Source organism: Electrophorus electricus, chromosome 25, assembly GCF_041902795.1.
Source record: "Electrophorus electricus isolate QZ-2024a chromosome 25, ASM4190279v1, whole genome shotgun sequence".
Lineage (NCBI taxonomy): Eukaryota > Metazoa > Chordata > Actinopteri > Gymnotiformes > Gymnotidae > Electrophorus > Electrophorus electricus.
In genome coordinates, this window is record NC_137521.1 from 10,809,207 (window position 1) to 10,830,000 (window position 20,794).

At 44.8% G+C, this 20,794-nt stretch overlaps 1 protein-coding gene across 1 annotated transcript in view; it reads left to right on the plus strand.

Annotated features, from left to right (window-relative positions):
- Positions 1–20,794, plus strand: part of fibcd1a (fibrinogen C domain containing 1a) — a 78,580-nt gene that overhangs the window by 23,109 nt on the left and 34,677 nt on the right. The window contains exons 3-4 of the mRNA XM_027009972.3: positions 2,770–2,935; positions 3,325–3,461. Of these exons, the coding sequence (XP_026865773.1) occupies positions 2,770–2,935; positions 3,325–3,461 (303 nt within the window). The remainder of the gene's footprint in view (positions 1–2,769; positions 2,936–3,324; positions 3,462–20,794) is intronic.

Below are 20,794 nucleotides of genomic sequence, written 5' to 3' on the forward strand. Positions count from 1 at the left end.
CTGGCATTGGATCTTAATGTACTCTAATGTTTTTAGAATTTAGAAGTTTTAATAATGCATGTTCATGTCTTTTAAGACTTTTGTTTAGACAGTGTGTGTCCTGTGTGGATGTTTCTGTCTATGTTTTAGCTGTAAGTTCCTCTCAGTCAAGCACTGACTGATAAATAAAGCACTGAAACTCGAAACTGGAAATGGCAGAGGAAAACTCCACTGGTGTATTTTATGACAGCGTGCTTCAGTAGAGGCATAATGTAGCACGGGTTCTCAAAGCCTCATTAGAGTAGCTGAGTGTTAGACTTGCTTTTTCATAGACCAAGGGCTTTTAGTCCAACAAACGTAACTCTGTGAAGGATCCAGCTGGCTTGCTCTGCAGGACTCCGGGGGAGAGCGGGTCTGCTTTCTGCTCTTGAGGAAGCTTGTCAGTGATGCCACGACGATGGCATGATGGTGTTTTAATGAGGAAGTCCTTCATATTCCAAAGCAAAAGGTTCGGCTTTGTTGAAAGGGGACATCACCCTTATGAGTTCACTTGTGTTCAAATGCTACATGGGGGGGGGGGGGGGACTCTAAAAGCCTGTGAGTGAACAACTGAGTCACCAGTACCCACAATTCCCTGCTAACAACTAGTGCTTGGTTAACGCAAAGCACAGCATTCCTTAAAAAAAGTGGTTCATAATAAAAAATAGAAATCACTAAATCTCTTCATATGTTTTCAGTCATTCACGCTGTAAGACTGAAACTTCCGATTGTACGGTTTTGTATTCCATTTCCTCTGTTGCTGCCGCCTTCATTAATCTCTCCTTCTCCGGTAAGGCATCAGACTTTGTTCTCCTGAGTCGTGTTCCAAACTTCAACGCCTTTTCCGTTAAGGAGATTATTGATGATATGGGGGGCTGCCAGAGTAGCAGCGCTGAACGTGCATGTGATTAATGCATGCTCCTCCACCAGCAAACAAACTTATTTTAAATAATGTCCACACCACAGTGGCAGCCATCAGTGTCCTGCTCCGTGCAGCTGAGAGTACATTTGCGGAGCAGGCTGTGCTGCAGAGATATCAAAGCACGCTTTATCTACCATCAGGGGGCCAGAACTGGGCTGAGACCTGAATTAGAAGTGAAGGGCATTCACGTCTAGCTCCAGTTTTTGGTGTTGCTCTTAAAGGCACAATCAAGAGAGACCAGCTGTGAGTTTACTAACAGAGAGTGTGGTGACATACAAACCATACATTTTAATTGGGCGCAGTGTTATTTGAAAATGTCCGCTGGTGCAGTACCAAAACGTGACCTGCCGGTTCCAGGTCTTCCTAATTGGGGCTTTATGACAGCAGTACTCTATGCAGAGGAATGGTTTACGTGTCATTCCTGTTCTCCAGGAGAGAGGCAGAGGCATTCGGAAGGTAGAAGCAGAATGAGTGGCCCTTTTAAAGAAAAACATCAAGAAATGTGCTTACATGCATTTTATTATTGTAAAATACATCAGATTCCTCAAGCCAATTCTTTACTTCAAAATAAAAGTTTAAAAATGAAAAGCTTATATACTTTGGAAGGATAGCATGGAAGGGCTGCAGCAGAAGCAGCATCAACAGGTGAAAGGACCCTGTCTCTCCCCTGTTGCTTAGCATGTATTTTTCATGTTTTTTTTTCTTTTTCATGCTAGTGGGCCAACCTTCTCATGAATGACAGGTAAGCACGGTTGCTGTGGCAACGTGCAGAGAAAGGGCATGTAAGATGAATCCGTGCTGAGAGCAGAGAGCGCTAATGTCCCCTCCGTGTACTCAGGAAGTGACCAATGCGTCAGCCACGATCATCATCAACCTCATGAGCGGACCCTCACACTTAGCCTAAAATGGTGCTTCACACACACACACACACACACACACACACACACACACACACACACACACACACACACACACACACACACAAACACACACAGTCTTTCAAATAACTGCACACTTGTTCACACTAGTGGTTTTCTTATGTTGATGGGAAACAGGGGAGTTTTTGCTAATTGGGGAGCAAGGACTTCTCACGCAGGCCCTGCTGTAAATCCTGATATCTAAAACATGAGGCTGTACTCCACATGGTAACGCGCCACTGAAGAACTGAAGCACTGCTACTATCTAGAAGCTGTAAGGCCTCAGCCATTTTGTTGGCTCAGACACTAAAAATATGGTGTCAAACTGACCCCCCACCACCAACACCTCACACTCGACTGAAGCATCAACATAGATGCTCAATATAGATTTATTTCATTCAGAAATTCATGAAATGGCCATTAAGATAATTGTGGCTATTTGTCCTGATGCCGATAAAAGGGTTCCCACCCGAGCTTATTCTTTTAATTCATTGTCCGCTAAGGCAGGTTAATGGTGTGAAGAGCATGGTAAGGTGGTATGTAAGGGCTGTACTGTTTGCAACAGGGTGCAAGCGGTAACAGTTAAAATTGTGTACTGAAAACAGACTGAAAACAGATTATACTAGAAGATTTTTATTGTGTCTGAGAATTTTTATTTGTGGCTGAGCCTTGTTGGATTGCACCAAATATGTTGCCTCATTCTCTAATTTTTTTTCTTCCTCTCTCTCTCTCTCTCTCTCTCTCTCTCTCTGTCTTCACATCCCACTGCTCTCTTTCTCTCTGTGTCTCTCTCTCTCTCTCTCTGTGTGTGTCTCTCTCTCTCTCTCTCTCTCTCTGTGTCTCTCTCTCTCTCTCTCTCTCTCTCTCTCTCTCTCTCTCTCTCTCTCTCTCTCTCTGTGTCTCTCTTGCTAGCTGTTGTCAGAGAGCCAGATTAACATGGTGAAGGTGGTGAACTCAGTCACCGATGCACTCAGCTCCGTACAAAAGGAGACGGGCAGCACGAAGGGCCGTCTGAAGGCAGACCTCCAGCGGGCCCCAGTGCACAGCGCCCGGCCCAAGGGCTGCCCCAGCGGAGAGGGTAAGGAAGCCGCTCATTACCCCTCCAACTCCAGCCGGCCTGCTGGCCATAATGAGCCCTGCCCTGACTTTGCTCTCTCCACACACTTCCCTCCTGCTGCCACCTCTCTCCACACACTTCCCTCCTGCTGCCAACTCTCTCCACACACTTCCCTCCTGCTGCCAACTCTCTCCACACACTTCCTTCCTGCTGCCAACTCTCTCCACACACTTCCCTCTTGCTGCCAACTCTCTCCACACACTTCCCTCTTGCTGCCAACTCTCTCCACAGTCAGGCACACAGAGATGCCACTGCTGAGGCAGCAGTGTGACGTCGCACGTCAGGTCGATTGTATTAGAAAGTGAACCAATGAACTCTGCACGTGCTGATGCGTTTCCCGTTTCGTACAGGCTCTCGACCTCGGGACTGCAGCGACATCTATGCCAGCGGCCAGCGCGAGGACGGGATCTACTCTGTGTTTCCCATACACTACCCCGCAGGCTTCCAGGTCTACTGTGACATGACCAGTGATGGAGGCGGCTGGACGGTAAGCAGTGGCCTGCCAAAGTCTGCCCTGCCGGGGGTTCCCATGCTAAGCACCTAGCTACCCTCCCGTTTCCTGTACAGTACACATTTGGTATTCTCCTGGCTCAAACACACTGGGTTCAACACATGATAATTAACTGAATAATTCAGCTTTTGCTGCAGGGAAAACACTAAACCTTGCAGTGGAGATGATGCCAAGCCTTGGGGTTTGGAAATGTGCTCTTGTGGCAAGTGATGCAAGTGATCTCTTTAATAGGTTTAATAAATGTCTTTAATTCTCATAATGAGAGAAAGCAACAGTCTCCAGATGTAAATGCCAAATCTATAACCTATTTTAGCTCTCCAGATGTAAATGCCAAATCTATATCCAACTTTAGGTCAACTTAAAATCTTTTGACAACTCTCATGTTTAGTATTATATTTATAGCATTTAGCTGACACTTTTATCCAAAAAGACTTCAGATTTACTCTGAATACAACTTGAGCAATTCAGTGTTAAGGACCTTGCTCAGGAGCATAACAGTGGCACATTGTGGAACTTGAACCGACAACCTTCTTATTACTTGTCAAAAACCTTAAACACTGAGATAGAAAAGCAGCCGTTATGCAACAGCACACACCTGGCTGGGAAACTATGCATTTAGTCCATCTAATCCCCCCTCTCCAAAAAAGGGTGTGTGTATAAAAAGAGCTATAATGCCAATGTGGGTCTCCTAATATAGATTTAAGAATCCTTGAATGGAAGCCACCATTCTGCACTTTAACTTTGCAGTCATTGTTTATTTTTAAATCCAGTGAAGTATATTACAGAGCCAAAGCAATGCAACACTGTGTGAGTCTACACTGCAGGGCTACACCGCATGAGCCTACATGTAGATTAGCTGCGGTACTCTGTGTAAACATAAACAAGTCCTTGATGCATATTCTGTGAGGATGTTCAGGTGTTGTTTGCACATAGTTCAGCAATATGATAACACACTGAGTATTTACAGGTTTACTTTGTTAGATGGAGCTAACCTCACTGAATGGGTTTATGAAAACTACCCATCAGTCATTCACACATGAAGTGCCTTCAAACATATTAAAAACACACAAACACACACAAAGCAACACATGCTGCATATACTCATGAATGAACGCATGCAGACTTGCTTTCACCCACACACGCAGCGCACAAACAAAGTGTAATGTATTAATAACACACACTCATGCAGAGAGTGCGTGACTCTAAACCAGTGACAAATGTCATTGCAGTGACTCCATAAGAGTGGAGTGAGCAAAGTATCTTACCTAAAACACAACGTAGCAATGCACCATAATTAAACCATCAAACCAACAAGTGCATTTTTACATATATCTCATACACACTATTTAAAAGGGCTTACAGAATTCACCAGTTTTCCCATATTTTGATTTTTATACTAACAAAAGTGGTCTAAACGTGTGGTGTGAGTCATGTACAATTTGCCTACCATTCTTTAATGGGGAAAAAAGGTTCTGAACGGTATCCATTAAATTAGTTTGAAGACACTTTAAGTTTAAATATATAAATTTAATTTTGATGTTTAAACTTGATGAATATACAAATGAATTAGATTAAACTCATATTTAATAGTGATATTTGACTTTTTTACTCAAATAGTTTTATATCAAATAGAGACAGCCTGAACAAGAGTATATTTTCAGTCTTAATTCCTTTATTAAAATAATTTACTCATCTCTGGAAGCATGACTTTGATCTATAAATTCATAAAGTTGTTTTTAGTCTTAGATGACATTATTATGAATGACACTTCCGTGCGAGGTGCATATAGCGTTATATGACATTTGGGGGAGTGAAATATGCTAATTCACTGTTCCCTTGAATACGTGCTCAGGTGTATTAACCCTATTTATGTGAATGATTTATACCAAGGTTTTTGAGGTCTGGCACAGTCACACAAATCTGGCACAGTTGCACAAATCCAGTTTGTGAGCAAATTTCAAATAAAAATAAATAAATTTTTTTACATAAGGCCGAGTGGCATTTTTTGGCAGATTGCCTGCAGGTTTCAGGCCCAGCCTGTGTTCCAATTGCTTCCTTTTGTTTCATTCTGCTAATTCTATATTTCTAAAACAAACAGAAATAAAAACTCTTTACAAAAATCAAACATTTTCCAAATAAATAAATAACACAAGCAGGAAGAGCGGATATTATCTTTTAGGTACAAGGCCTACTGAAAATCATAGGACATCAATGTCTTAAAGCTTGTATTGGGCTTCAGATTTTAGTAGCAAATGTCAGTTGCAGTGTTGAAGGAACCATTCTAAAAAGTTATAGTGAAAGAACCACTCTTGCCAACATTCTTAAATCGCTTGGGCGAATTATTACTCGTATGAGCTCATAAATTGCTGATTTGAGCCCAGGGCTTGCTGCAGTCACCATTTTCGTGTATTTCACATTTTTTCTTGAGAAGAAAAAATGATGAGTGGTCCAGATCTGTCAGACAAGTCACCTACAGCTGTTCCTCAAAGGAAAAAACTGTATGAACTAATTGATTGTATCTGTTTAATTATCTCTTTCATTGGCTTGAAGAAATTTAAAGGTGACATACCCCTTTTACACAAGTTAACAAAGTTCCCTGGGATTTTAATAAAATATCTATAGCATGCTTTGGTCAAAATACCACAAGAATCAAACAATACCAGCACCTTCCTCTTATTCATAGCAGTGCTACGTGTTTGAACCAGAGTCAGACCATTAAGAAGCTCCCAATCAAAGATACAACGGGAATGGTTTGTTATTAAGGGCAGTGGTAGCTCAGCGACTCAAGCCCCATCACTGCCAAGTTGCCACAGTTAAGCCCCTGAGCAAGACCTTTAACTCTCAAATGCCCAAGTCATAATTCCAGGTTGCTTTGGGAAAAAAGCACCAGCTAAATACTGTAACTATACTAGCTTTGACATTTCTTTTTGTTTGTTTTTGTCATATGGTCTTGCTGGCCGTGGTGGCTGTATGACAGGTAAACCAGTGCTAGTGACCCAAGTGTGTATATGATAGTGTGTTTATGTACCAGTTATCAAAAGCTATGTTACTGGTATTTTAAAAGAAAAAACATTTGATGACAGGTAACAATCTTGGTACCCAAGTAAAACCCAAGCTCAAACCCTGTAGGTAACAGCCAGCAATGTTCTGTCTGCAAAAACCTCACATAAGCTATAGTAATCTACGCGTATATGTTCCCGGATCCTGCAGCCAGTAACGCCCCGACTTTCTAGAAAATGACATTACATATATTACCTCCGCTGTTAGCATTAGCTAAACAAACAAAGAAACACAGCATACTTATTTAAAAACTTGGATTTCTCTCATCTGCAGTTTCCATACTGCCTGTATTAATCCCGTTTTGTAAATGCTTCAGTGATCATCCTGTGTTGTACTGACCCGTGTTAGAAAAGCAGTCAAAGTGGTTGGCACACACGCACAGGTTTTTTCTTTCTGGCTGTAGCTGGGATGCTGCTATCAAAAATAAACTTTTATCTGATCAGCTCTTCTGTCGTCTGAGGCTGCGGGCTGATGTAACACTTTGTACTGGTCTGTGCAACGAACAACAGAGCAGCTCCATGCCGAGCTCTTAGCCTCAACGTAATGCTATCGGGTCTGGCACTAGTGAGAAAAAATAGCGTAGAAAGGGGAACCAAATCAAAATTAATTGTTGAATCTCATGTTGTCTGACCTAGGCAGATCACAAGAAACTGCGTGGGTTGTCTTGGGAGGCCCTCCAGATGTGCTCAAAGTATTTTTCATATGTACTCACATTTATATAATAATGTGTATAATAATGTTGCATTGTTCGGTTTTATACTATTAGCTTTTTAATCACAACAGTCACCATTCATCTGATCACATAATGTTGGAAATTTGGTTCTGGAATGCAGATAAAATGAATACTAATTTATTAATAATCAAGGTACTCAGTGTTACTTATGTTCCCACGATCATGCATTGTGGGCTGAGGAAATGGATACAAGTGCTTGAGCAGCAAGTGGTTTATTGATGTCAGAAGCGGGCAGACGCATCCAGAGTCAGGCAGACAGAAGGAAGGCTTGGGGTTATGCAAAGCAGGAACAACGGACCAACGGTGTCAACAACAGGAGGCAACCAGATTAATAAGAGACTTTATAGCTACCTGGGGAAGGCAAGGTACTTAAAAGCAGGAAGTAGAGTCCAGGAATTGGAACCAGAAGTGATGTTTCTAACCCTAGAAACAGGTGAAACTGGTGTGGGCGAGAACAGGGACAGAGCCAGGGTCCGGGAGTCAGGCGAGAGCACTAAACAAGGAGGGAGGCCTGCCCCCCCCCCCCCCCAACCCCCCTTGTTTTCTACCCTGTTAATATAAATGGTGACAATAGCCGTTCATCTAATCTGCAGAAGCCTGATGCGTCTCACGCAACTACATGGCCCACTGGCTTTATTTGTTGTGATAAGTTGGCCTTCAAATGAAATTCATTTGCACCAGATAACAGTTCTTAAAGTTGCTGGTGTCGGTGACTGTGCAAAAGATCGTCTTCTATTACAGCGCCCGAAGGTTCAAGGACACGTAGCACTTATTCTCTCCTCCTTTTCCCCCCTCAAGCTGCCCCCCATTTTAGGACCATTTTGCTTTGGAGAAACGCTTGTAAAATATAATTTCATAACAAAATACATCTTTTTTTATTTCAGTGATGATAGAGGCCTGAGGAGACCAAACAGCTTTTCTTTCCCATGACTTCTGCTTTAACTGCTCTTGACTGTTAATTATAGTGGTATGATGTATTTTTTTTACCTATTGATCTCTGAAAGCAGAAACATTGCTCTTTTTAGTCTTAGATGGTGTTTTTATGAATTACAGACAAATATGGTGCCACGTTTAGCTTTGTAAGACACTTTTGGGATGACATATGATAATTCACAATTCTCTTAAGCTCACACAAGGTCTGGTGACCTTATGAATATTCACTGAATCTAATATGACACAGTCAGACAAATTGGTTAAAAGAGGACAAAAATACAAGAAATTCAAGATAGAAATATGAAAATGTTTTTGCATGAGGCCCCATCTGCAATGCCTCTGTCTTAGAAATCTGCTGTTTGGTGTGGGGCACCTGTAGGCCCCTCTCAACAGCACATCTGTAAAGGTTTAAAAGATATAATGAGGGATTGTAGACAGAGAGGTAGCCCTGCCTGCAAATGTTACGAAAGGCAGTAACGGGAGGAGAGGTTTGGAAAGAAAACCTGCTGCATTCCTGAAATACACAGATGGAACTGCAACAGTGAGAAACCACAAGTCAAAAGGCAGGAAAGACTTTTGAACCTGTAAATGGTTTGTGTTACTACTGCACATATGCCTTGTTTGTGATGACACCACCATGAACTTGTTGAAGAGGGTGGCTGGAGTTACAGAGGATGGCAGGCCTCCTTCACATAAGTGAAATAGCCAACATCATTTTGTTTTTTGTTACTTTAGTCGATGTCGTCGGAAATTATAGAGTGTCCTGGGAACTGACCTCTGCGTTTTGCAAGCTTGGCTTCTTTAGTGTAAAGCTGTGTTAGTTCAACTGAGGTTTATATTCAGTTCGGTCATTATCTGTTCAGTCATTTGTCAGAAAAGTATTTGATGACCCATTGTCTTTTTGGTCACTACGCTCTTTTTGTAAGGAAAGAACGAAAGTGTTTTGCAATTTCTACATTTTAGCAATGCAGGCAGTCTACCCAGGTTCCCAGAAAGGCCTCATCATGCTCAGAGCAATTCGGAGCTGTCAAAAAAACAAACAAACAAACATTTTTTTCCTCATATTTTCTTCATTTGCCCCCTCTGTCACATCTGAAAAAAGAACACATTGTGCTGTGCAATTCCAGTCAAAGCTGCTTTGCGAGACAGGAGCATTAGCTTAGCGCGTTTTCTTTTCCTGCCGAGCACGTCGCCGTCTGTGGGAGTCTGAAGAGGAAGAATGGAGCTGTTATGGGGAATTAATAGTTCCAGGGTCTCTATTCATCATATCTTTCCTCCAGCAAATTTTTTTTTTTCCTGACGAGGACACGGGGCTTTAGCAGGGCCAGAGAGGAGCAGGCTGGGGGGGGGGCGCGCGGAGGCAGGAGGGCGGGAGGGCACGGATGGAGAAGCAACGGAAACAGATGGGAGGAGAGGAGCCCAGGGGAGGGGAGGAGGGGAGGTGAGCGGAGGAGACGGGAGGTGAAGTGAGGGTAGTGGTGGTTGCCGGAGGGGGGAGGGCGGGAGAACGGGAGGAGGCGGGAGGAGGCAAGGAGGGAGAATTTCTTGTTCTCTGATATACATGCGTTCCAGTTCTCAGCCCATTTATCAGCTGCATACAAATGAACTGCCTTCATACTGTTTTTCTCCAGCCCTCACTTAAGTTATCTTGCATTATTTGATTCATTTAAAATTTCTTCCCTCTCCATTTTCCTGGCACATGAAGGGGAAAAAGGAAAGTCTATTAAAGAGACAGAGAGAGAGAGAAAGAAAGAGAGAGAGAGAGAGAGAGAGAGAAAGGAATGGTCAGGGAAACAGTGACAGACATGCAGATACACACACACACACACACACACACACACACACACACACAATATCTACCAGATAAAGTCAGACAGAGAGAGAGAGAGCTACAGAGAGAGAGAGAAAGAGAGAGAGAGAGAGAGAGAGAGAAAGGAATGGTCAGGGAAACAGTGACAGACATGCAGATACACACACACACACACACACAATATCTACCAGATAAAGTCAGACAGAGAGATGTGGGAAAGTAGCTCTAGACTCTCTGAAACAGGTCGTATCTGCAGCAAAACGTACTTGTTTAATTGGAGCAGATATTTTATTTGTGCCATAATCAGATGCGTCAACATCTGGCGGGCAGCTGTGACTGTGAGACATTTCTCTGCTCTCCTTCAGTCTGTACACAGGTGCATCATTATAAAGAGTCCCTGGATGCAGTCTGCAATACCCGCATGAACTACCCAGCACTACAGAGCTATGTCGAGAAAGACATGTGCGCTGTACTGGAGCAATAGCTTGTCTGTCAGTACTGACTTAAGAGATCTTTTCAATGTAGGCTTCATCTCTACGGCCTTCTCCCTCATTCACTTTGCTGTTTGACAGAAAGCACTGCACGGCGCCGAATCAGTTCGGACCGCCGTCTCCGTCTTTCTGGACGCCATGATAGGAGGGCGGCAGAGCACGTGACGGTGTGCCACCTCTCGCCATAGGGGCACGGGCATCGCCCAGGGGAACCGGAGAAGGTTTCTGTCGGGCTCTGTTTGCGTGGGTTACGGTGGCCCGCTTCACGCGGAGAACTCGGTAGGATGGCATGGTTTTTGCAGCACTGGAGACAGCATGAGCTCTCGGAGGCTCACACGCCGACACGACGCCTCCTCTGAGCAAGGCGAGAGGCATGGCCATCTCTTGCCACGCCGTGGGATGGCTCCGCTGACATTTGGAGAGTCTTAGCTCATTTAACATCAAGAGTCACACTCTGTTTCTCGCTCACTCCTCCTCTGGTGTTTGCTAAGCACTCTGGGTACTTTATGCTTGAGTGCAATGGTTTGTTTTGAATTTTTTTCCACTCAGCTGTTGAAGTTTTATCGGGCCAACATATCACTAAAACGATGCAAGGCTTAGGTCCATGGGCAAACTAAAAGCAGCTCTCCCAAAAATTGTAAAGAGATAGTCTATGGAAAATTACTATAAGTAAATCTTGATAACTAAAAATAGTTTTAGTGTTTTAAAAAATATTTTGGTAGGCTTTGTTCTGACTTCACCTGTGGTGCCTCTTGTGTTCAGACGAAACACACTGAAAGGTCTGGGGGTCTATTTCTCTTTTATTTCCAGCAACTTTTTAAAGAAAGTCTTAAGACCGTACATTTATTAAGACCATACGTTTATTAAGATTTTTAAAGCTGTTTCACACATGAAGAGTGATGTCGGAGATGCAGAGACGACAGTAGCAGCAGCTTTGAGTTCTGCAGCAGTGGTCGTCTTTGAGTTTTGGAGAACGCTTTCAAGGGACGTCCTTCCCCTCGACTGACTTCAGCTGCGAGAACATCTCGGGGACACAGCATGCCACAGGCTGCAGCTCAGACCGCAGAGTGGAGATCCACTGCGCTCTTAGATGTTTCAGAGCAGATGAGGCAGAGGAACAATGTCTGTCAATCAATTTTCTCTCTACTGTGATGAACCCGTCGAGCCTTTATGCTCGGTGTCTCCATTAAAGGCCATCCCTGGATGCCACCCTCCCCCTCCCTCATGTCATCGCACGCTTCGCCGTGGCCTTTCAGCAACGCGTTTTCCTGCACTCAGAAATGCTGGGACGCCTCTCAGCAGACAGGCGAAGAAACAGGCTCTACGATTGATCAAGGAGCTTAAAGGGTCACGAGAGATGAAAGCAACACTGATACCAAAGCGAGGGAAAAGTCTCGACGTATCTTTTCTTTTTCTTACTCTGTCTTGATGGTTTGAATTTTGCATGACCACTAAAGGTCTGAAGCTTTAACGATTCTTGGAGTTGCTCTGTTTATATTCCCAAAGTTGGCTAAGCAAGCTCGTAGCTTAGGTCTGATTTAAAATGTTGGCCCTTGCATCCTTAAGCAGACAGGCCTGTCATTGATCTCGCAAAACGTAACGATTTTTCACAATTACACACGGAATAAAACCACACTGCTGGCTTTAGCAGTAACAGGACACATAAGAATCATATTCAGCCTGAACACATTCCACCGGTGAATACATGTGTTTTATATTATTAATATTATCATTTTTATTTGACAAAAGAAAGATAGCAAAGTTAATGCTTTATTGATATCGGACAGATTCATGACTGAAGGTAAAGTAGCCCCACTGAAATATTTACCTTTTGTGTAGAGTGAATGGTACAAGCACTTGGTAAGAAGTAAGATTTGAGGACGTTTTGTTTTAGTGACTCTGAAGCAGGAGCGGTGAGCTGGTTCTCCCTCTGCCCCCGAGCTGGCTTTAATTTCAAACACAGAACAGTTTTATGTTGTTAGCGAATAAAGTCTCTCTATATTCCACAACAAGCATTGCGTCTCAGGAAGCACGCATTCTGCTCTTTCATCTACTTAAAAAAAAACCCTGCAGGCCTGGAGGACATTCCTGTCGTCCAACTCCATTATCCATCACAGGCTCCCCTCACCCACTGTCACCTTTTCTTACAGCACCATTAATCCTGCAGCGCATTAGAGATTGAGCTATTTGCATTAATCCCAGAGACGAGAACAATAACAGTGTACTGGGCTGTAAATGTCTCCTGATGCTGTTTTTGAACCATTAAGATTCCAGCTGCGCTTGCTTGTGGAGATATGCAGGGGATTCCCCCCCTCCGTCTTCATACACGGACCGCAGTGCTGATCTGATTTTAATATGAAGTCACGTTCTTTGTTCTTAAGTGCCTCACATACAGGATGACGCGAGACTCCAACGCGCGAAAACAGGTGGTTCTGAAATCGGAACATATGTGTTTAAGCAGCCTGCCCGGGAGATGTGATGAGACACGATTAACCGTTCCTAATAATTATAGTGTGTGAGATGGGGAAGATAAAGGTATCCCATATGGAGCTCATAGCAGGAGTCATATGGCAGAAGCTTTGTGTTGGCTTTGGCTTAACAGTGCTGTTGTGAGAGTGGGCAGGCATAAGACTTAGCAACCAAACAGGAGAAAAAAAGTAATCATTTAAAGGTATTTTAAAAGGGAAACTTTTTTGTGGAACAATCTGGGTGAAAAACCATTGCGTCTCTTCGCTAGTTCGATATTTTTGCGCAGGCCAGAGTTTCTTAAAGAAGATCTTTTGTTAAAAACAGACAAAATCAGCTGTTTCCAGAAGTTAACCATACAACAAGAACTTTCAGAAATGCTGTTATCTGTCTTACTGACCCAGTCTGAGCACCGTTTCAAGGTTCAGTGTCCTGAATATGTTCAAGAACAAAACAGCTCTCCGTATATGGCTTTAATGATTAATGTAGCTGAGAGAACAGCTGACCTTGAGAGGGCAAAGCTTTGTAAACAGAAAGCCCTAAAAACACAGAGATCCGACTAGACGGCGCAGCGGTGAAGATAGCAGAGAGGCGGGCGAAGATGCGTGGAGGCCAAGCTCGAGCGCGGCCAGGCCACACCCCCCGAATCACACCCGGCACCTTCCGAGGTGGGATTGCAGCCGTTTAGCTGATGCGTGTGTCTGCATGCGGAGCGGGAGGTCTCCTGGGGAAAAGGTGGCAGGGGTACTCACTGCTGGGATCCGCAGAACTGCCTGGCTCAGATCTGCTATCGGTATAATCCGCCACAGTGCGAGCAGCTTTTATTGATTTGCCGGTAGTGGAAGTGCAAATGTCCAGTGCCACAATTCAATTTGAGGCACATTAGTGTGTTCTGAATTGTTCATAGGCTGCAGATGGCCTGGGTGAATCAGCCTGGGTGCTTCCCTCACTCTCTCTCTCTCTCTCTCTCTCTCTCTCTCTCTCTCTCTCTCTCTCTCGTTCATTTAATTGTATACTCAGCATATTACATGATTAATGAGTGTTTACAAAATTGTGCTGAGGGTGCCCGCATCCCCTGAGTCATGTGTTTTCCCTGAACTGTTTGTATTTATGTTGCCCAGAAGCACTCTAAATTTCATTCAGAATCACAGTGTGATGGACAACAAAGATCATTCATAATTGTCATAATACCTGCTCACCATTCAGGTCCTTCTCTCTGTACTTTTACTGTAATGGTCAGAAGGCTGAGAGAGAGAGAGAGAGAGAGAGCAGATGACAGTATTATGCATGTGCTCATTCGTGAGTGAGAGAGCTGGGTTGAGAAGACTTCGTGCAGGCTAGACAAATGCATTTCACAAGGTAAAAGGAAAGAAGCTCGCAGGAGTTTTTGGGAGATGGAATTCTCTATCCCGGGTTTCAAGTCCTTATGTCAGAGGCCTGTTTCACTTCAAAGTGTGTTATCTACGGGAGCCCACTCTGGATTAAGGGCCTGGGTTGATTAGGTGTGAAATCGGCTCGTCAGCCCACGAAAGCCTCGTTCTTTGTAGTGTCTGGGCGCTGTCAGGACGGAGGGGCTTGGCTGGACCAGTTGGCTTGTCTCGGAATAAAAGACAATAGGTGCAAGGATGCCAAATTTATCACAAATTAGAAAGACTAATTTGGTGGCATAGTATACGTTTTTGCTATGGTTGGCACAATTCATATATGGTGAGAAACATTCTAGTTCTTGAAGAACCATTTTTAATTAGTCTGGAGATGTAAGAGAGTCTTGTGCTCATCTTATTTAAACATGGTTCTTTCTTATCTTTTACACTGTCGAGATATTTCTGGCTGAGAATATTTTAAAACCAATATGCATATTGTCTACTGACAGCATTTATTCCAACAGTATTAAAGGACTAAACCCTAACTATAAGGATTCTCTTGCTGTTTTAGCGCTGTCTGTGTCAATTTCTTTGATTAATCCTTTCAAAAACACGAATAACAGCCTGGATGTGTTGGCATATCTTCCTTCATTTCCTCTCCTCTCTGCTCCATATGATCACTCGTTCACGGTGAGAACGAGATGCCAGGAATAGGTGCTGGTGTGCTGCAGGTATTTGCTTGGACTGTGCCCTGTCGGTTACAGTGATGTGTTGGGCCCAATGTGACCTCACTGACCCCTTGCAGCTGCAGACCAGGCCTGTAAGGAACACCGGCCTGTGCGTAAGTTCGGGCTCCTCGTTAAGGGGTTTCCTGTAACAATGGGAACGCGCGTGACATTCATTTGCCAAGCTGAGAGTGGCTGCTTTCTGCAGGCAGCCGAGCTTGCCGCGAGCTGCTTCTTTCCACCCGCTCGAACGCCACGGGGCTATATCCGCACATTTTAACACCACAACCCCTTAGAGCGACAGAGACCGCACTCCGAGAGAGAGAAGAAGCCTCAAACGTCCTTTCACACGTGCAACACGGGCTGCTATTTAAGCTTGGAACAGCTCCACTCTCAGGGTCGCTATAAGGGCTCAGAGTGGATGGATCGGTGAAGTTGCTACATATTATAGGGATGTGCAGTTTTTTCACATGAAAAGGGCATTTGTTGACTAATAATGATGAGATATGTAAAAGGGAACACAGTAATGGGACATTTGAATGCCAGCGATGTGATCTGTTAGAGAGGTTGTTAGAGACGTTTAGAGGGATCAGACGGGCTTTCCGTTTTCCCAAATGCCTCCTACTCTGAAATACTCTTCTCTTGGTGAGAGGAAAGAAGAGGACAAGAATGTTTACTTGTAATGTACATTAGTGTCTTGTTTTCTCTCCTTTCCCCCTCGCTCACTCTCTCTCTCATCCCGCATCCGTTCTGTGATGTCATTGCAAATTGCTGAAGGTCAGAGAGCCGTGCAGAGGAGGCTGTCCGAGACACTAGATCCCATCTGTCTCCCAAGTTAAAAGCTCTGCTTTTTTCATGGCCGAAAGCCGTCATTGATGGAGGTGAGCAATTGTGGCATGTGCGGGGAGGCCACAGAGAGGCAGCAAATTGGAAGGAATACAAGGGCTTTTCCGAGATCTCTTCAGTCCCGCGCTGTCCCTGCCTCTCTCGCTTCACGTTGGCTTGGGTAGGAGTTGCCCAATTTTCGGGGGTCTTGAGCCTGGCCTCGGCCCCTGTGGCACTGCCCTGTCCTTTAATGGAGTGGGCTGATTGGTGGAGTCACCCAGCGTGGTCCCCGCCTACTGAGAGGTGGCTCGGAGCACCCCGAGAGAAAAAGGCAGGTCACCACTGGATCAGACGGGTCCCAGCTGCATGGTTCTGATCGCACGCCGTCTCTCCGTCAACACCACATGCTCCTCTCTCTCGCCGACTGACGTGGATTGGGGAGCGACAGCTTGCTCCGCCCCCTGCGCGCAGACAGTCTCTGGTGACTGTCAGGCTGACGAGGAGAGGCTGTGTTTCCTGGCCGGAGAGGTCTGCTCCTCTTCCAGGTCAGCAGATTGCGATCCTCAGACTGCTGTGCCCTCTCGCCACGGGAAGGGCCTCCAGGGGAATACAAGAGGAAAAAGCCTGATTTGATTTCTGTTATTTTTGCAGTAGGACCTGAATTTATTTTTTTTCTCCCCTGGCTCATTGCTATATGAAACCGAGTCTGCCACCACCCGGTAACTCCCCCGCCCAGCTCAGCCCCAGCCCCACACACGCTACACAAACACGCTGTCATTTACATGAGGAATTCACATGAGGAATGATCAAATGAACACGCACACATGCTGGGTGCAGTGGGCCAACATTATGTATGGGTTTTCTCCATTCTTAAAAGAATTAACATGAGTCTCTGGGGTCAAAAACATTTACACAGTCACTGTCAGATGCTAATTTTATTATGTGTTTAGGAAATATTGATTCCAAATGCAAATTAATTAATTATTAAGTTAAATGTATTAAGTAGGGATGTAATTACTTGATTAAAATACTTAATTAAGTAATTAACATTTAATGTCTCATCACGATACAACATCTTTGATTTTAGTCACTTTAATGTAAAGGTAATTTGGGATACATTCGGAGAATTTCAAAGGAGTTCTGTAGTCAAATATCGTCTGTGGACACGAGTCATCACTCTTAGCCAATCCGGCCAATCAGACACCTGTATAGTGCCCTGGCAGGATGCAGTATTCCAGAAGCACTTGACACTGTTGCGTGGGCAGTTGGACATAGTTTAACAGTCTGTTTTGATTAAGTCTGAATTTTTAGTTAGTTTTCAATTATTATTTTTCCCAAACAATACTGGCACCTCATTTCCATGCATTCATTATTAGTTTAACAGGCCCTAATAAATTATTTTCAGCAGCCACTCATAGCGTTGATAATGCCTTTTCAAAGCCAGAACAAGATGCTATCAGAACCAGGCACAAATATTTTCTGTACCCTGAGTCATATGACTTTATACAAAGACCAAGTGCAACAATGACACATATTACACACAGAGATATTAACCTGGGAAATTAGAGTGCTCGTTTCCAGCACAGCAGAAGATACATGAGCAGTGTATATTACCGTGCCGATGCGCTCTTTTCATCCTAATGGAATTAACCCCTATGAAGTAGTTGATCCCACCAGTGTGATAACCTACAACTTTATATTGTGCAATCGTCCTATCTAGGTAGGAACCACCGATAAGGTTCTGTGATTGCATGGAATGTGCTCCCTGGTAAGTGTTTAACATGGCTTCTAGCTTTAGTATAGGAGACTTCACAGCAGAGCGCAAGAAACATTCCTTCTAGTTCGGTATTGAACATCATTTTCACTTTGCTCATTAGTTTTCGTGGTTTTCTCTCATAACCTAAAAGTAAAACGATGGAGCTAATAGATGGCAAGTTTGCTGTTTAGAGTGATGATTCATTCCCAGCGTTTTCTCTCTGGTTCTCCCTGCTTCCTCAGCAGCTCTGGTAGGCTCTGCCGCACAGCGCTACCAAGGACACCTAATTAAAAGATAACTGAGCGGGTCTTAAAGTTCGCTGCCTGCTTCAAGTTGATGGCCGGGGCCACACAGACTGCAACCTGAAGACGGTCAGAGCTGCTGAATTGGCTGTAGGCACAGCACCAGCACCCAGAATGGCTCTCTCAGTGGCTGTCCGTGCTGTCTAATAACTGAGCAGCTCGTGGAACAAGGTCACTGTGTATTACATCTGCATGGCAGACTACCTTGCGCTGCCCGGTAGGGCGGGCCTGGATGCAGACAGAGCGGATCGTGCTGCAGGGTAGAGCGGGCCTGGATGCAGACAGAGCGGATCGTGCTGCAGGGTAGAGCGGGCCTGGATGCAGACAGAGCGGATCGTGCTGCAGGGTAGAGCGGGCCTGGATGCAGACAGAGCGGATCGTGCTGCAGGGTAGAGCGGGCCTGGATGCAGACAGAGCGGATCGTGCTGCAGGGTAGAGCGGGCCTGGATGCAGACAGAGCGGATCGTGCTGCAGGCAGGGTAGAGCGGGCCTGGATGCAGACAGAGCGGATTGTGCTGCAGGGTAGAGCGGGCCTGGATGCAGACAGAGCGGATCGTGCTGCTGGGTAGAGCGGGCCTGGATGCAGACAGAGCGGATCGTGCTGCAGGGTAGAGCGGGCCTGGATGCAGACAGAGCGGATCGTGCTGCAGGGTAGAGCGGGCCTGGATGCAGACAGAGCGGATCGTGCTGCTGGGTAGAGCGGGCCTGGATGCAGACATGCTGCATAGCAGCGCATTGTAATCTGGAGCTGAGGCTCGCTTGCACCGAAGGACCAGGGTCTGCTATTGTGTGTTCCGCCGGCAATGGACATTCATTATAGCAAGAGAAAATTGCTTTGGGGACACTGTTTGTAAAGATGGGCTGGACCCGAAACAGATGCATGGCAGACACAGAGGGAGACCGAGGGCAAACATCACACATTCTCCCTCACCAGATCTAATGCCATTAGAACACATTCCCCCTTTCCTGTGCACGCAACATATGGGACTATGCAGTCAGCAGTTTCACTGTAGAGTTATTACCACTGCCTCCTAGCCCTTCCAATCAATCACATCCAGGTTCTAATCTTGCCGTCTTGGGAGCGCCCACAAATATGCCAGTCTAAACTGTAGAAAAAAACCTTATTTTGTTTACCATCTAAATGCTTTTTAAATTAAGGCCAATCTGTGATGCCCTGATGGGAATATTTATATCTGTGCTTATGAAATATTTATTGAAACATGAAAATTTTCCTGTGTTTTAATTATCTACTTCATACTCTAGGTACAATAAAGATTTCTAGTGCATGCTGCTGAAAGCTGACTTGGTGAGCAGTTACAGAGATTATGGTGAATAATTAAAATCTCTTTGGTTGCTTTGTGGATTGGAGAGAGAACAAGAGAGAGGATTTATTCAGCACTGAGCCTCAGCCATTAATTTTGAATGCGACCCAAAGCACCTGCGTGAAGTGCTGGCATGTTTTATTGAGAGAATTCCTGTGTTTTCCGAGCTCCTGTCCCTGAAGGGTCCAGCTCTCAGGCCTGGCTGTAGGATCCGGGTTCCGCACTGCACATCGTGGTGAATCAGCTTACCTTCATTTGCCCACAGCTGAACAACCCTAACGAGCTCCTGCCGAGGAGAGACGTGGGGCATTTTGGGACGCTGTAGGTTGAAGCGAATGCCAGGTGTGGAGTGATCTGCGGATCCCTGACGTGGCACACGCAGGGAGACAATGTCATTATTCCTAATTCAGGCCGGAGAATGTTTCTCTATCAGTGTGGATTCAATGCCACTCTCGACCAGGAAGGATGAGGAGAGGTGTAGGAAGTGTTCCCCGAGGGGCTCCTGTATGTGAGAGTGTGTGAGTCTTTGTGTGTGTGTGTGTGTGTGTGTGTGTGTGTGTGTGTGTGTGTGTGTGTGTGTGTGTGTGTGCGTGCGTGAGTCTTTGTGTGTGTGTGTGTGTGTGTGTGTGTGTGTGCGTGCGTGAGTCTTTGTGTGTGTGTGTGTGTGTGTGCGTGAGTCTTTGTGTGTGTGTGTGTGTGTGTGTGTGTGCGTGAGTCTTTGTGTGTGTGTGTGTGTGTGTGTGTGTGTGTGTGTGTGTGTGTGTGTGCGTGCGTCAGTCTTTGTGTGTGTGTGTGTGTGTGTGTGTGTGTGTGTCTCTTCATGGTGAGCATTGCTTGAGCACATGAGCATGGTGCTGTTCTTTGGCTCATTTACATTGATAGCCAGACTTAGCCTTCATTGGCATTTTCAGCAACCATTGATCCACCGCCTGCCTGATTAATCTCCTATAACGGGATCAGCAGTCAATTAGTGTCAGAATTTCACTTTGAATTCCATCCATGCGTCCCATTCTCAGCGTTCCCCTCTCCAGAGTCCGTAACATTCTGCGTGCTCCCATCCTTCATCGTTTACACCACACACTCCACGTATTCACTGCTGCTGTGCGTCCATGTTGCTCTGCAGATCCTGTCACTCTGGGGTCAATCAAATATCGCTTAACCTCGAGTTCTCTTTATGATCTAAAATCAGGTCTACTGAATTCTAAGGACTGCAGTAAAAAACAAAAAACATTTACACCTAGTCAAATTCAAACAATATCTTTGATATAATATCTTCTAGTTTTGCCTCTAAAATACTACTTCAGTGATGTGTGTCCTTGGACTTCAAGTAGACTGTAAACACCGAAAGTCAAAAATACCTTTAAGTAATCATCATCTTTTGTGCTTGCCTAGTTCGTCTGGGTCAAGAACTTCTCGAAATCAAAACAGGAAGAACTAAACCATCACAGTGCTGTATCATATGTAGAAAAAGTCTGGAAAACATAAATCAAGTCTAACAGTGACTGTGCCTTGCATTTAAGGA